Below are 15,025 nucleotides of genomic sequence, written 5' to 3' on the forward strand. Positions count from 1 at the left end.
ACAAATCTGGAATCTACACTCTGGAACCAATGGATTTCCTGCTGAAATGAGTTCAAGAGGTGCCCCGGCCAGCATTCTCGGTAAGAGCCAAAGCTCTGCTACGGAAGGGTCTCACGGATCGCCCCGCTTAGCCTGCAGCGCACAGCTCCTCTGCCCTCCACCAACTCTCCAACCTCAGGGCGCCCAGCAGCTAGACATGTTCTGCCTCTTCTCTGCTTCTTCTCTGCAGGCTTTCTTACTACCTGCCTGCTAGGTATGGGTCATGCACCCCCCCTAAAGTTGGGGACTTCTGGGCCCTGGGGCTTGCTCCCTCTCATCTCCCACTTGCAGATCCGGTGCATGAAGCTGGGCTTGGCGGACGCGGTGCATGGTGCATGGCGCATGGTGCAGGGTGCACGGACAGATGCCTGTGGAACCATCCTGCCCTCCCCCTGGAGTCTCTCTTGATTCGGGTGGACTCTTCTGCCTCTTTCTCTCTTCCTCCCACTTCAGCCCGGACTCTTCCTGCTCCGGCCCCAGCAATTCAACAAATCCATGTTCCCCAAATGTGGCTTCCTCTTTCCCACCTCTGGGCTGTTCTCTCTGGATGCTCTCTCACCTGCCCCCTCCACACGCCCTTCCCCTGTTAAGCCCCACTCAACCTTCTACCTGGAAGTGTTCCATGACCAGCTGCCCCCAGCCCAAGGCTGGGACAGGTGCCCATCTCATGGCTGCCACAGCCCCTGTGCTTCCTGCCAGCACACAGCCTGTGATCTAAGTGCCCATTGCCCTGTGTCTCCCCTGCCAGCCTGGAAAAGCCCTGGGAGTAAGGCTTCTGTCCTCGGACTCCGTCCTCACCATGCAGCCCCACTGTCTGGCACATGGCAGGCACTCCATACGTGTTTGACAAATAAACGAATGCACCATATTAACTGATCAGAGTATTAGAATTGCCAAGAAGCCCAAACCTGCCTCCTTCTGTTTTACACCAAGAATGAGTTCACCAGAAACTCTCCCACAAAATGACTTCTCCTGGTCTGCGTTGGCATTTGCCACAGAACCCATTCACCTCACACAAAGGCAGTAAGACAGGCATCAGGCCAGACCAGGCACTCAGGACACATCCCCGACACAGCCCCACTTCGCTGTTCACTGCCCCCATCCCAGCCCGACCCCAGGGAGGTGGGCAGAGAGCGTAAGCAGAGAAATATAGGTTCAGGGTGGAGGCAGGCTCAAGAAACATCTGTCTAAACACTGTTTTGTTCATTCCAGCAAAGCTGAACTACAAAATCATTCCTCTCACTTTCCAGGGGAGAAATTGAGGTACGGACAGGTTAAGTGTCTGTCCCAAGGAAACAGATCAAATTAACAGAAGCGAAAAAATAGCTCCCTAATGTCCCAGAAATTTCACCCCAAAGCCCAGACTGCAGCCTGGATTGTCAGCCCAGGATTCTGGGTCTCCACAGCACAAAGCTCCCCGCCCCCTTCTTTCTTTCTTTTAAATATCATGGGTGAGGAGGAAGCACCGGATCTGAAGGTTTATTTACCATTCCTTAGCCTGACCTTCCAGGAAGAATGTCACTAATGAGAAACAATCTCCTTGGGCTCCCAAACCCAGAATTTTCATAGGGATCAATTTAGGATTTCAGAGTCTAAACAGGACAAGGGCAATACCAACTCTCTTCCCTTCGAGAAAAAAAAAAAAAGCAACTGAGTCTTTCCTGTCTGGAAGGAAGTTTTGTATAATGTCAGATCTGAGGTGACATCTTTCCCGTTGTCCCGACCCCTTTCGGATATCCACTGCAGCAAAAGGGAGGAGCCTTCGCCGTCCTGTGGTGTAGGCTGAGGGAAGTCAAAAATGAAAGAAAGTAGGAGTTGGGGCTGCTTCCCTGATTCTAGAACCAACCTCACAGGTGAGGCTAGATGCCAGGAACTCTGCTCTCGAGACCAGATTCCACCCTAATTCACATCCCAATGCTGATTTTGTCGTGGTGAAGGAGACATTTCCACTCCAGCAAAGTGTCTGCTCCACGAAGCCCGGAGGCACACCTAGTACCTCAGTGCTGGCACACTGTGCCTGTCACATAGTAGGTCCTCCTAGTGAATGAATGAATGAATGAATGAATGAAGCAACTGGCTGGTGCAAAACAGTTGCCTAGACACAGTCAGTTAGTACCATTTTTATTTTAAAGGTAGTGTTTCTCAGCAGGTGGGAAGTTAGTTGTTGTTGCTGTTTTTTAAGGTTTTTCATGACAGGACCTAGAATGATCTGGATCATCGCATCAGTTCATCTCACTTACTCCATGGATAATACAGCAGTGACAAACACTACTGCAATGCAAGTGATTATCAAACATCACACATGGTGAACTTGCAGATTCTCTTAAGATTCTGCCCCATATCTGGCTGCGTCAGTGGGTCGTAAAACCTCTCAGGTGTTCGCCGCTCTGGTCTCAGCTTAGCAGAAACCACCCTCCACCTACTGTCCCAGCCACCCCCAGCATGAGGTACAGCGTGTCTCAATAACCTGCCACTCTGCCATCAGGAATGCAGCAGTGTGGTTCCACCCTGGACCACCTCTGTCCCTAATCCACTTTGGCCTCAACTTCCTCTTCAGGGAAAAGTCCCAACCTTCCTCTGAAAACACGAGGGTGTGCACTGGATGATTTCAGCTTTGTCAAGTTAGCCGAAGAAGGAATGAGAGGCGCTCAGTGTCAGGCGGGGGACCATGGGTCTGGGCATAAATTCTGGGTCTGCCACGAAGTGGCCATGTCCACCGTGGACGAATGGCTCCCTTCTGTGGCCTCACTCTCTTCTCTGTAAAATGGGGATAATAATTGTGCCTACTTCGTGGAGTTGGGAGGATTAAATAAACTCATGTCTATAGGATACATTAGATAGTGGCTGGTACACTGTAAGAAGTATTAGCTCTTGTTTTTATCTGTAAAATGAGGGCCCCTGTGGTACTCCAGGATGTCTCAGCCTTCCTAAGGGAAAACCTGGACAACTCTAAGAGTGCCAATTTTTGTGTTTTCTATGCGCCTCTGCCCCATCAAACTCTCCCCACATCCCATACAGATAAAGAGTTTGCACTAGTGGCTTAAAAGGGAAACAGGAAAGCGTACCCTGTGTCGCATTATCCTGGGGAAAAAGCCGCCCAGAGGGCAACTCTATCTATCCATCTGATCCGAATGTAAGCTGGGGTTTTCTCCAGCCTCAGTTCCACTGACGGAATGGAAACTGGTTCTGGTCAGAGAGTGAGGAATGGCAGGAGGAGCTTCTGGGCTTGGGCAGGGCTCTGGGTCGGTCCCTAGGTCTCTCTGATCAGCCCCAGCCTCTAGCCCATTCAGACCCCGGAGTCAGGAACTTTCTGCCAATTGCCATCTCTGGATACCATAATAGTAATAATAATTTCATGAACTAACACAGTACATCACATCCATCAAAACATAAGTGCTTCTCCAACATCCTCTGTCCGCGTGCACAGCCCATTTTTACAATGAGAACACTGAGGCTGAGAAAGATTTATCACCTGAGGCAAAACACTTGGCATTTAAGCCCGGCTGCCTTGTTTAAACTGTTGGTGATGTTTTTCCTGCATCCTCCGTGCATATCTCACAGTAAGCTGCTCGATTCCTTTGTGGAACAGAAGCAGCGTCCTGAGTTGACATTGACATCCTCCTGAAGAGTCAACAATATCCACAGCCTTAGTCCAATAACTATTAAAAAAAAAAAAACCTTACTAATGAGCAAAAGGGATCATTGCAAATTGATTGCCCAGAGCTACGATCCACTGGATCCTAGAGAATGGATCCCCCCTGATGAGGCCAGAGTGGAAAGCTTAATTCTGAGCTGAACCTCCTTCTTGGCTGGAAATCCCAGCCCCAGGTGCTCCCACCTCACTAGCCCAGTCTGCAGTCTGTGATTAGGGGCCCTAATGGCCATAATACCTCCAATGTGGTGTTTAAACCAATAAGGCTTCAGAGAAGTTAGGGTATGTTTAATAATGGCTTAATGACTACTTGTGAGATGCAAGGCTTCTGGTTCCTGTTTGGCCTTGATTTACAGCCCAACTCTGGCTGAGGACAGCCAAGAAACCCCCTCTAAGCCCCCAGCGGAAGAGGGAGGTGTTCACACCAGGCCTCTTGGATTCCTTTAAAAATTGAGAATTCAAATGAAATACAAATGACGTTTGACTCCCCATCCCTCTAACTAGTCTCTGGAGGCACTAAAAATAAAAAGCAGTGTAACCCAGACTTGGGGACTCCTCAATCCACAGAAGGGAGCAGGTCCCAGGGCCCTCAGGAATTTCTTCCCGGATCTTAGGGTGGGGGTTGTTTCTCTTCTCAGAAATTCCAAGCCACCTCCCTAGTCCTATGCTTGCTTCCTTTTGGCTGGGGTGAGTCAACTCCTAGGAGATGCCACCCTACCCTCATCTCCCTCCAAAATGGCAGGCCTGGGGCAGCAGAGCCCTGAAGTCTGGGCTGCAGCCAGCCTCTCTCCAGTGGATCCCCATGCACTCCCAGATCGTTTGAAAGGTATTCACTCCACGCCTGCTGTTCAAACCCCAAACCCTCTATGTACCCCTCCACCTGCTCCAAAGACAGCCTCTGCTGTTAAACCCTGCAAGTCTCCCTGAATCTTCTGGTTCTGCCTCTGCTTCTCAAACCCACCAGGAATACACAGAAAGGCTCCAAGGATTGCCGTGGTCCAGACTCCAGACTCAGATGAAGACAATGGTGACAGTTCAAGGTCCCACAGCTAATTAATGATAGTGCCCAGGCCCAAACTTCCCAGCCCCCATTCCCAGATTAGAGCTGTTTCCACACACCTCTTCCCAAGGACTCCTGTCCCAGTGAGGAACAAGGGATCCCCAAGGGAGGTGTTTCTGCAGAGGCAACGTTTTTCCAGCTCCCAGCAAAGAGTTAGGTAAAGGCCCAGCCCAGCCCCTCCCCCACCCCGCCCTTAGCCGAGGCTTATGTCGGGAGACCAGGCCTAAGAGCGTTTGTTGGGCGTGCCTCACGCCTCTAGGGGCGAGAACCTCCAGGCTGGATGTCAGGCCCAAGGCTGCTGCTCTGAGCAAGGGACTCACCAAGATGGGCAGACAAAAGGGACCCTGCCGTCGAGAGAAGGTGGCTTCCTCCCTCTGCTCGAACTGCCTCTGATACGCGGCCTGGGGTGAATCAGGGGGCTCCCGGGCTCCGAGGGGTTAACCCGCGCGGGGCCGCACGTGACGTGGATGGTTCCAGCATTAAGTCAGAGGCACGGCCCCCTCCCCTGTCCCCCGCCCCCCGCGGCGCGCGCCGCTCCCGGGGGCTCCGCGCCCCCGCGCCCAGGTCCCTCCCCCTTGGCGGGCGCTCACAGGCCGCACGGGCAGCGCGAGCCCCGGAGCCCCGGCGGCCTGTGCGCCGGGAGCCGGCATGGACCCCAAGCGCTGCGCGCCTTTCGGCGTGGGGCCCGGGCCCGGCCCCTACGCGGCCGCGGGGGACGAGCCGCCCGGCCCCCAGGGGACCCCCGCTGGCGCGCCTCACCTGCACCCCGCGCCGCCCCGCGGCCCCCGCCTGACCCGTTTTCCGGCCTGCGGGCCCTTGGAGCCCTACCTCCCAGAGCCGGCCAAGCCGCCCGCCAAGTACCTGCAGGACCTCGGGCCCGGCCCGGCGCTCAACGGCAGCCACTTCTACGAGGGCCCCGCGGAAGGTAACGCGCGGCGCGGGCGTAGCGCGCAGCCCCGACCCGCTCTCCTTCTCTTCCCCGGCCCGCCCGGGCCTCCCTGCTTCCCTCGCCCGCTCGCCCAGCTCGCCACTTTTAGACCCTCTAGCCCCTCGCCACGGCTCCCTCAGAAGCCCCACCGGCGCTGGCCCAGGCCGGCAAAGCCAGCGCCCCGCGGGAGGCAGAGCCCTCCGTGCCTCCCGTGGCGGGAACGGGAGGCGGGAGGTCGCGCGAGGGTGGAGCGGCGACGGCCCCGGGCCCAGTGAAGCCCGAAGGCGACCGGAGGCGGGAAGGAGAAATCATGTTTGGCCGGAGTTGGCCTGAAACTGCCACTGACCCAGAAGCCCGGACCGGGCCCAGGGCCCCGGGCGCCACGCGGAGCCCTCGGTCCCGATGCGGGGAGAGAAGTGCGGCTTTTGTGTGTGGCGCCCGTTCGGGGCCCTGAGCTTGGGCCCCGACCTAGAGTGGCCCAGCAGGACTCAGCCGAGTGCTGCGGCCTGGCCTCCGCCGGCTTCTCCACCTCCCCCCCACCCCACCCCCCCAAGGCCCAGCCTCCGCGGGGAAGGCGCTGCCGGCGCGTCAGGCATTCGGCGGCGCGGCCGCGGCCGGTCCCGCAGTACCGGGGCCGTTCTCAATACGGAATAACTGTGTTCTTATTTCTCAGACTAACCTGGCCTCCCCGTCGTTATGCACGGTGATGGCCGCCCTTCTCGCAGTCTTGGCTTCCTCGCACTGGATCGTCTCGGCTGGGGCCGTCGAGAGCAGCCCCGGCGGGCCTATCCCCTGGGCGCCTCGGGCTCCTGGGCCGGTGCCCCGTGCGCCAAGGCCAGTTGGACCCTGCCATCTCCGGAGAACGCGCCTGAACGCCGGGGCCTGCCACACGGGCCCGCAGCCGCGCCGCTGCCCACTGCACCGGCTGACCTGCAGGAGGCGGCGCCCGCCCCATCTGCGCTGCCACATCCCGCACCTTAGGCCCAGGGCTGGATCCTCTGAGATCGGCCCCAACCCGCCTCCACCCACTGGCGCCTCGCCGGCCTCCACCGAGTGGCCAGGCAGCTCGGGCCTTCGCCCAGCCCGGGCGGTGGGAATGTGTCGGGCAGGGCGGGGAGGTGTGGTGGGGGTCAGCGGAGGAAATGAGCGAGTCCGCGGAGCTTCGTGTCTGTGCCCTTTGAAAGAGGCTCTCCTGATAAAAACCACAGTTGGGATTTAATGAAAAGCAGTTGGCCTGGCTCCTCTGATCCCCGCCAGACGGCGGCGGCCGCGCAGCGCCATGAGCACCGCTGGGGACAGGTACCCGGGCTGGCTGGGCGCGCCGCGTCGGGCGGGACCCACGCCTCCGGCCCGCGTCCTGCTGGGCAGGCGGGATGCCGCAGGCACCGCGAGGACGCCAGGACTGGCACGCTGCGGAGAGCGCTGGGGCAGAACGAGCAGCGGGGCGCGGAGGGACCCGGCGACGGCGAGGGTGTCAGCAACGAAATGCGTAAAAGTAAAACCAAAGAGTGTTAACCACCAAAAAGAAGGAAAAGGAAAATGAACAAAACAACGGAGGAGAGAGACGAGGAGAGGTAGACGCAAGTCGGCAAGCCGGGCAGAACGTCAATAAATAAACGGAGAACGAACAGAAGAACAAGAAAAAAAGCAAGCGCAGGATCAAACGATCGAACGAAGCGGGTAAATGGAGAAGGAGGGAAAGGATGAAGAGAGTAGAAGCAGGAAAAAAAAAATGAAAGGAAAAAAGGGACATTCTAACAGAGCAGAAAGCAGCAAAATCAAGTGGGAGAGGAAAATTAACGATTCCAGTTGAGCGGAGGACCCGCCAAACGAAAAACAAGCAGCAGCGGGTGCGAGCGGAGCCTGGGACCCCAGCCGCCTCTCCCCTCGCGGATGCCAGGGCCGCAGCCCGGCGGGCGCGGGCCGCTTGCGACCCTGCGGCGGAGCGGGGCTGCTTGGGGAGGAACGGCCCCGGGGGACTCGGGCCACGCAGTCTACGAGGTGGGAAGTGGCGGCAAAGGGGGAACCCGCCTTATTTCCCGGCTTCTAACTTGACGGGCTCCGAGCGTTTCCAGTTCAAACCAGTGAGCGCGCAGCTGCGCCCCATCTGCGGCGCGATCTCGCCGACGCCGGGCAGTCCCGCTTTGGAGGGCCTGGCGCGCCTCTCCCGCTCTTTGCGGCGCCCTTGGCCGAGAGCGCACCCAGCCCTGCCCTGGACCCCGGCCGCGTCCTGGCGGTGCAGCGCGGCTGCTCAGAGGGCCGGAGAAGTGCCGGGCCGGTCCTTCCCGCTCCGCTCCGCCGCGGGCCGCCCGGTCCGCTCCCTGGCTTGGCTCTCGGACCCGGGAACGCGCCCGCCGCCTCGGAGGCCCAGAGCGGAGCATCCCGAAGGCCGCGCTCACCGGACCGACCGCAGACCTCGTGAAGGATTCCAAGTCAGGGCCCTCCCCGCCCTCCTCTCCCTTACCAGGCCCCCCCCCCCCCCCCCCCGCCGGCTGAGGCGTCTAGGGCAAAGCTGGAAACTCTAGGGAGAGCACCAAGGCCCCGCCGGGGTCCCGCGCACGGCGTTTATGCACACAACGGCTTCAGCCGGAGCTTCGAGAGCCCAGGCCTCTGCGAGCTCTGCGCATCGCGTGGGAAACCGCGCGGAGGCCGAAAGCCGGGTGGTGGGCCCGGCGGCCTCAGTGGACGCTAGCTGAGAGGGCAGTGGGTCTCCCGGTTGGCGTCCGGAGCCAGCGGTACGGCTCCTGAGCCGCTAGCGGGGGGGGGGGGGGGGGGGGGGGGGCTCTGGCGGCCCCAGGGTGCAGGAGAGCAGCGGGGCGTGGGAGCAGGTCAGGGACCGAGCCCCGTGGCCGCCTCAGAGGTTTTTGCCCTGGCTCCTGTCTTTCTGGCCCGCCAGACCTCTGCTGTGGTGCTGCAGTTGTGCAGGCTGTGGACCCCCTGGTGCTGAGACCCAGGAGTCCAGTCTCTACCATAAACACTCCCCCTTAACCACCCCGTGTCCCCACTGGGTGCAGGTGACCCCCAAACACAGCCTGCATACACCTGGAAAGTGCCGGGGGCCTCCTGGTGCACCCTGCTGTTCACAAGCTGAGACTCAAACTTGGGGCTGCCTTTCTTTCCTTTCCTTGACTGCTGCCCTTAGCTGATCCCACCTCCGCTCTTTTCTCCACTGCGCCTTGCTTTTCAGGAGACATTCTAGGAAGTGTGCCCCTGTCCCCTCAAAGAGGGGGATGCCGGCTTCTCCCCGGAGTCCTTCAGGTAGATGGAGGTTTCAGGGCCATGGCAATGAGGAGGGGACAAGTACCCCGGTCCCCTGGGAGGGCTGTAGACTGGGCAGGTGAGGGAGGCCAGTGGAGGCCAGCAGCCTTTTCTGGGTGGCTATTCGGAAAAGTCCTGCTGCGCTTTTATCTCTTACTCTGGTCACTCAGAGCCCAGAGCTAGTCACTTCCTCTGGGCAGATCCTGTTCGGACAGACACTGAGGGCCCAAGAGCCAGATGAGCAAAGCCTCAGGACTTTGGGGGGCCCTCTGTAGTGATGTCAGTGCTCCCCTCATCCCCATCCCTGAGCCACCCTCACCTTTTTTTGCCTCGAGTCCAGCAGGACCTCCCTCTGAACCCAGAACTCCAAGACCACCCCCTCAAATCTGCTAGATGTGGGGTGTCCCCTTCCAGTCTCCCACTCCCCCTGACCATTTTCAATTATTTGGCTCAGCTTCCATGAGTCCTTCTCCCTAAGCTGCTGCCCATGGAACTACCTCTAGAACCAAAACATGTGTGGGCCAAGAATGGAGGTCAGTGGCTGGTGTACTTTCTCCTCGATGCTCCGCCCGAGCTGTGAGCTTGGTGCCCGAGGGCAGGTCTCCTGACTCTGCCAGGCCTCCAGGACCCTCTCACAACATGGAGCTTCTGGGAGGTCCCTGATCACCTTCCAGCTGGGGGGACCTTGCCCGACTTGTCCTCCATAATGCAGACAGGGGCTCCTTAGCGCCAGAGCCCGAGAATCCCATCTCTGGTCCCATGCTTCCCTGATGATAGCTGTGATCCTGACACCGAGTCCCAAGGAGGAAACAGCCTCCTGGTGCCAGCCTGCTGGGCCTCCGGGGGTCCAGGCCCCTGCTGGGGATGGGCCAGGGCCGGGGCCAGGCTGTGTGAGTCAGTGGGGCGTCTCTGTGGCGGTGCTCCTGCTGTCCCAGTGAGCTCTTGGAGATTTCATGGCAGTGCTGCTGGGGGCCTCGCCAGAGGAGAGGGCGGAGCAATCAGGGTGACCTATTTTTCACCATGACCGGGTTGTGGCAGGGCTCCACCAAGCCCGCCGAGTGAGGGTTAGCGTGTCAGAGTGGGGCTGCTGGGAACTGTGCCCAGCTGCAGTCAGGTCCTCCCTCCCTGCTTGCTCGTCATGGGCAATGGGGCGGGGGGGGCATTGGAAACTGCTGAGGAGGGAGGGGGCAGTCCATGGCCAGAGTGATGGGGTTGGGAGCTGAGTCCTGTTTTGACACTGGCCCCCCCAAGCCCTGACTCTCCTCTGCAGATAGCCGACCTCCTGGTCTCTAATGCTGGAGCTCAAGTCTTGGGCCCAAACATCACAATTTTCGGAGGAATGAGACAATCTTTTTTGGATGCTTCTTTGCCCCATCTTGCCCTTCATGCCCCAGGGCTGGGGGATTTGACATTGCCCTGAGATTTGGGGTCCAAAGAATGGGGCACAGCCAGACCAGCCAATGGGGATCTGAATGTCCCTGTCTGTCCCCTGCCTGGACCTGGGACCGGAGGCAGGGGCATGAGGACCTGGGAACCACGTTCCCTCCCCCACCACCCACAGCCAGGGCCAAGGAGGCACTTCCTGGCAGGGGCGGGAGACGTCAACCACCCCGTGCTCACCCTCTCCTCCCGCCTCTGCGCCAAGCCCTGCCATGGCGCCAACCCTGGCACCTCCACACCCTGTGGGACGCACCACCACAAAGCGCTTCCCCGAAATGAACCCTTGTCTGGCCCCAGCAGATCCGCCCAGACCACAGAGCACATGGTTCCCCAGGGCCCCCTCCCCAGCTGGAGGCTCAGCAAGCAGGCCTCCGAATGCCAGGCTCCCATGGAGGGTGGCTACTGGGACGAGGGAAGAGAAAGGAAGGGGGAGGCGGGGACTGAAGCGTCAAACGTCCTGCCCCCTCCCCCAGTCCACCCACAAAACCCCCTGGTTCGGTTTCCATCCTCCTTTTTGTGTTTTCCATTGCAGCCGAGGAGAAGGCCTCCAAAGCTGCCAGCTTCCCCCAGCTGCCCTTGGACTGCCGAGGGGCGCCCAGAGACGGGGCCTCTAACTTGCAAGGCTCCCCAGGCCCTTGTCTGGCCAGCCTGCGTGTCCCTCTGTCCCCGGGACTGCCTGACTCCATGGAGTTGGCCAAGAACAAGAGCAAGAAGCGCCGTAACCGCACGACCTTCAGCACGTTCCAGCTGGAAGAGCTGGAGAGAGTCTTCCAGAAAACTCACTACCCGGATGTGTATGCCCGGGAGCAGCTGGCTCTGCGAACGGACCTCACCGAGGCCCGGGTACAGGTGAGGGCACCCCGGACGTGGGCCTCTCTGGCTGCCTCTCCCACCCCGACCATGGGCCAGGCCGTGGAAGGGCTGGGAGAGGTGGGCGCTGGTGCCACGCAGACCCACCTTTCCCAGGTGCCTGCCGCCCGGCCCGCCTGCCCTCGGCTCCCCTCCATGCCCAACTCTGCTGCCACCACGGGCTTGCAGCCCAAGTGCCTCATGGGGTTGGTGGCCTCTGGGAGTCCTTGCTCTGCCACTTCCAGCTGACCAGGTGACTTGGGGCATGTCCTTGGATCTCTCAGTCTCGCTTTTCCTACTTAGGATGGTCTTTGAGGATCACAGATGTGACAGCCTTTCGGAAGCAGTGAAATGCTGAACACATCCGGCTACTCCCGAGGTAGCTGCCCAGAGCAGGAGGGTCCCCACTGGGGCGGGGGGAGTTTGAAGCTCAGTGATGCTCAAAGCCATCCCGAGCCAGCGACTGTCAGGCCCACCAGCTCCCAGACCCCAGCCGGGAAAGCCTGGCCAGGGGCCCTTCCCCACCCAACCAACTCTCTCCAGCAGAGATCAGGCCGCAGGGCTTCCTGGGTAGGGCTGTGGCCAGCTTCAGGTAGGGGTTGGGGGTCAGGGGACGGAGGGATGCTGGGAACAGGGGAAAGGGAGAAGGGAAGTCCACGTCCAAGACATGTCGGAGGTGAGAAAGAACATGAAGGTGGCAAGCAGAGGGTGGGGATGGGGAAGGAGGCTTCAGTAAACGCCTGGCCCAAGAGGAAGATGGTGGTTGTTGCCTTGCTTTGACTTTGAACTGGCATGACGCACAGCAGGTTCCCTGAGGCCAAGCAGGAGGCACTGGGAGAGGGGTGGGATTTGGGCTTCTCAGGAGAGGTGAGGAGGTGACCTCTAGACAGAGAAGATTCTCTTTCCCACCACAGAGGAGACCTATTTGGGACAGAGCTCATACATAGCACACCTGTGTGGGGCCTCCCTCTGGCCGAATATGGGGACTGGCCGGCCAGTCCACGAAGAGGCTGGCTGCCTTCTAGCAGAGAAGGCCCTACAGCTGGATTCAGCATAGGACCAGAGGGGCTTGGGCTGTTTCCCCTTCCCTTCTGGGTCCTCCTGCTTTCATTTTCCTCCCAGGCGGCACCCAAAACACACTTCTAGGACTGTCCTCCCAGGGCGCCCCAGGACCTGGGCCAGCAGGGTAAGAGACCAAGCATTCACAACTTCCATGAGCCACGGAAGTCCGGAACATCAAGTCTCCGGACGCTCTGCGAGCCTCTGGATAGCCGTGGCCATGGCACTGCCTTGGAGAGGCGGAGCGCAGCCCCCCACTCCTCTCCCAGGCCTTTTCAATGCCAAAGTGGTGCAGGGGCGGCCACAGGGCTCTTTTCTCTGATGGGAATGTGACAGCCACCCATAGGCCCTACCCCATGGAGAGCAGTAAGCCACCACACAGAACAGTGCAGAGGGCAAGGCCCAAGTGCAGGCAGAAGTCTACAGTGCGGGCTGCAGAGACAACCAGGGATGATGGGGAAGAATGCCCGGTGAAGCAGGCCAGACTCCTTCATCTACCCGAGGGGGAGGGAGGCTGAGAAGGAAAGGCCCAGCAGCTGGGCAGGTGGGATGGTCCGTCCTGGACCTTGCCCCAGGCCTGCTCTGGGATCTCTGCATCTGGGGCTTAGGGGGCTCGGGGCCTGCCAAGCTCCTTAACTGTCATGGCTTCACCTGCCTGCGCAGTAGGAACGGCCACGGTGGGGGCGTGTGTGAGGGGCCGAGGTGGGGTTCCTTTCACACACACACACTCTCACACACAGAACTTCTTTTGTCATGGCTCCCAGCTAAATCCCTGGAAAGCAAGGGAATGGTTTGGTTCGGTTTGGTTTTGATATTGCCAACAGCTAGCCCAGAGCCTGACACAGAAATGTTTATTAAATGACAGAAATACAAAACGCATGCACTGGTACCATAAATGTAACAGCCGCAGGGCCTCCGTCAAGTGACAGATTCGGCGCCGATAGGTACACAGATGCGCACAGCACACAGGGAGGCCACCCTCACCTGCCAGGAGCTGCCAAATGAGTGGGAGACACAGATGGCAAAAGGGACGATGGTAATAGGGTGTGGTGAGTATGAGGGAGATGCCGGCGCATCACCCAGGCCATCGGTGACATATGCGTGTGTGTTGGGGTGAGGCAGTAAGCCCAGGCAGGGGAAGGCTGAGGTGAGGCAGGGAGTCGCAAGGTAGCAGATGCGTTCAAAGGCAAGCTGGCCTGAGAGGCAAGTAGGAAGAATCAAGCCATACTGCCTGGCTGGGGGTGAGGCTGTGGAGAAGGGCAGGGCTCAGTGCCCAGGGGCCTTAAGGAGCTGGGCTCTGGGCTGAGGATGGGAGGTGGGGAGCCTGGGAACGGAGATGAGGCAGGGGGGCTAGAGGCCTGTGCCCTGATATGCCTAGGCAGTGCCCAGAGCCTCTGAGGCCACAGATCCCACGACACCCTTAGTGGCACAAGCGGGCTGGAGAACCAAGAGAGTGACTCAGCCTGGTGACTAGGGGTGAGGGGTGGCCCAAGGGACCAAGAAGCCCCCCCCCCCCGTTCCCTGGCCTGGAGAACAATAGGGATTTACAGGCTGCTGCAGCTCAAGATCCTCCAGCTGGAGCCAGCTCCCCATCCTGCAGGAGGACACCCCCACCCACTCTCTCCCCAGCGGGCTCTATTCCTCAGGGCCGCTTTGTCACTCCCTCAGCCTCTCACCTCGGTCCCCAGGTCTGGTTCCAGAACCGCAGAGCGAAGTGGCGGAAGCGTGAGCGCTACGGGAAGATCCAGGAGGGGCGGAACCCCTTCACATCTGCCTATGACATCTCTGTGCTGCCCCGAACAGACAGCCACCCACAGGTGAGACCCCAGCTGGCCCTGCGTCAGGGCCTGGCCACATCCCCCAGGGTAGCGTGGGCCCCAGGGAGACCTGAAGCAGCATTAGGACTCTGCGGGACCATGGGTAAATCACTTCTCCTCTGCAAAGTGGGGCTCCTCCCTGTCTTGTGAACGAGGCATGCCGAACAGCTGGTACTGAAGTAAACCTCATTTGGAGGCGCAGTGGCAGGGGGCTCCTGAGATGCCATTTCGAGTGTCGGGGGTAGGCAGGAGCAGATTCTAGACCTGGGCCAAGTGGAGGTTTCCTGCTAAGTTTCTGGAGCCCTAAGGGCAAAGACAGAACCCCCAGGTAAGGGAGGCAGCCCCTGGGCTACTGATTCATGGGCCTTCTTTTCTGTCTCTCTTTTCAGCTGCAGAACTCCCTGTGGCCCAGTCCAGGGTCCGGGAGCCCCCCCGGCCCCTGCCTCGTGTCTCCAGAGGGCATGCCCTCCCCGTGCATGTCTCCATACTCCCACTCTCATGGGAATGTGGCTGGCTTCATGGGGGTGCCAGCCTCCCCCGGAGCCCACCCTGGCATCTACTCCATCCATGGCTTCTCCCCTGCCCTGGGGGGCCACAGCTTTGAGCCTACCCCAGATGGCGACTATAAGTCTCCAAGCCTCATCTCGCTCAGGGTGAAGTCCAAGGAGCCACCCAGCCTACTGAACTGGACCACGTGATCGGTTGCGTGGACATGCAGACTAAGCTGCCCACCCCCCTTTTCCTGTTCCCAGCTGCTCCCACCCCACCCCAGCCTGGATGCCAGAGAGGGCACACCTCTGCCTCCAAGCCCCGGTCGGTTCCCGGAGGCCCAGGCAGAGCAGCTGGGATCCTCAGCCTCCCACAGGGAACAAGCTAGAGTTTTTTTTTTTTTTCTCTTAAAATAAGGTGAGACTGCTCAGGAC

At 59.6% G+C, this 15,025-nt stretch overlaps 1 protein-coding gene across 1 annotated transcript; it reads left to right on the forward strand.

The window, feature by feature from the left end:
* Window positions 1-5,399: 5,399 nt before the first annotated feature.
* ALX3 (ALX homeobox 3) lies at window positions 5,400-14,800 on the forward strand. The gene is made up of 4 exons (XM_028102093.2): window positions 5,400-5,676; window positions 10,910-11,226; window positions 13,974-14,102; window positions 14,492-14,800. Exons 1-4 carry the CDS (start codon window positions 5,400-5,402, stop codon window positions 14,798-14,800), a joined length of 1,032 nt encoding a protein of 343 aa, XP_027957894.1.
* Window positions 14,801-15,025: the final 225 nt, after the last annotated feature.

Source organism: Eumetopias jubatus, unplaced genomic scaffold, assembly GCF_037043125.1.
Source record: "Eumetopias jubatus isolate StellerSeaLion01/CBP00866 unplaced genomic scaffold, mEumJub1_p1.0 scaffold_4, whole genome shotgun sequence".
NCBI lineage: Eukaryota > Metazoa > Chordata > Mammalia > Carnivora > Otariidae > Eumetopias > Eumetopias jubatus.